The sequence below is a fragment of the Anopheles bellator genome, chromosome X (genome assembly GCF_943735745.2).
Source record: "Anopheles bellator chromosome X, idAnoBellAS_SP24_06.2, whole genome shotgun sequence".
NCBI lineage: Eukaryota > Metazoa > Arthropoda > Insecta > Diptera > Culicidae > Anopheles > Anopheles bellator.
This window is the reverse complement of record NC_071287.1, coordinates 8,395,503-8,395,781: the sequence shown is the minus strand read 5'-3', so window position 1 is coordinate 8,395,781 and position 279 is coordinate 8,395,503. Positions and strand designations below refer to the sequence as shown.

The 279-nt window shown below is 42.3% G+C and overlaps 1 protein-coding gene across 1 annotated transcript in view; it reads right to left on the bottom strand.

Annotated features, from left to right (window-relative positions):
* Window positions 1-210: 210 nt before the first annotated feature.
* Window positions 211-279, bottom strand: part of LOC131213465 (CREB-binding protein) — a 25,968-nt gene continuing 25,899 nt past the window's right edge. Inside the window, 1 exon segment of the mRNA XM_058207507.1 lies at window positions 211-277. Coding sequence (XP_058063490.1) covers window positions 211-277 — 67 coding nt within the window.

Below are 279 nucleotides of genomic sequence, written 5' to 3'. Positions count from 1 at the left end.
GCATCGAATCTAAAATATGAATGGAAAGTGACATGAAGCAAGTTTCAACTTTTCCAGGCTTTCACTCGCTCACCACTTTTTACCATCCTTTGTGTCCATCATTATCCGCGTACTCGGAATAGGAAGTCTCATCTCTTCACAGATCGGTAATATCAAATTGCAAGGAGTCCCTATATGCTAGCCTAAATCGTGGCTTAATACTTATTACTACTACAACTGCTCCACAAACTTGGTCAGCTGATCTTGCAGCGGTGTATCGTTGGCGTTGTTGGTGACACT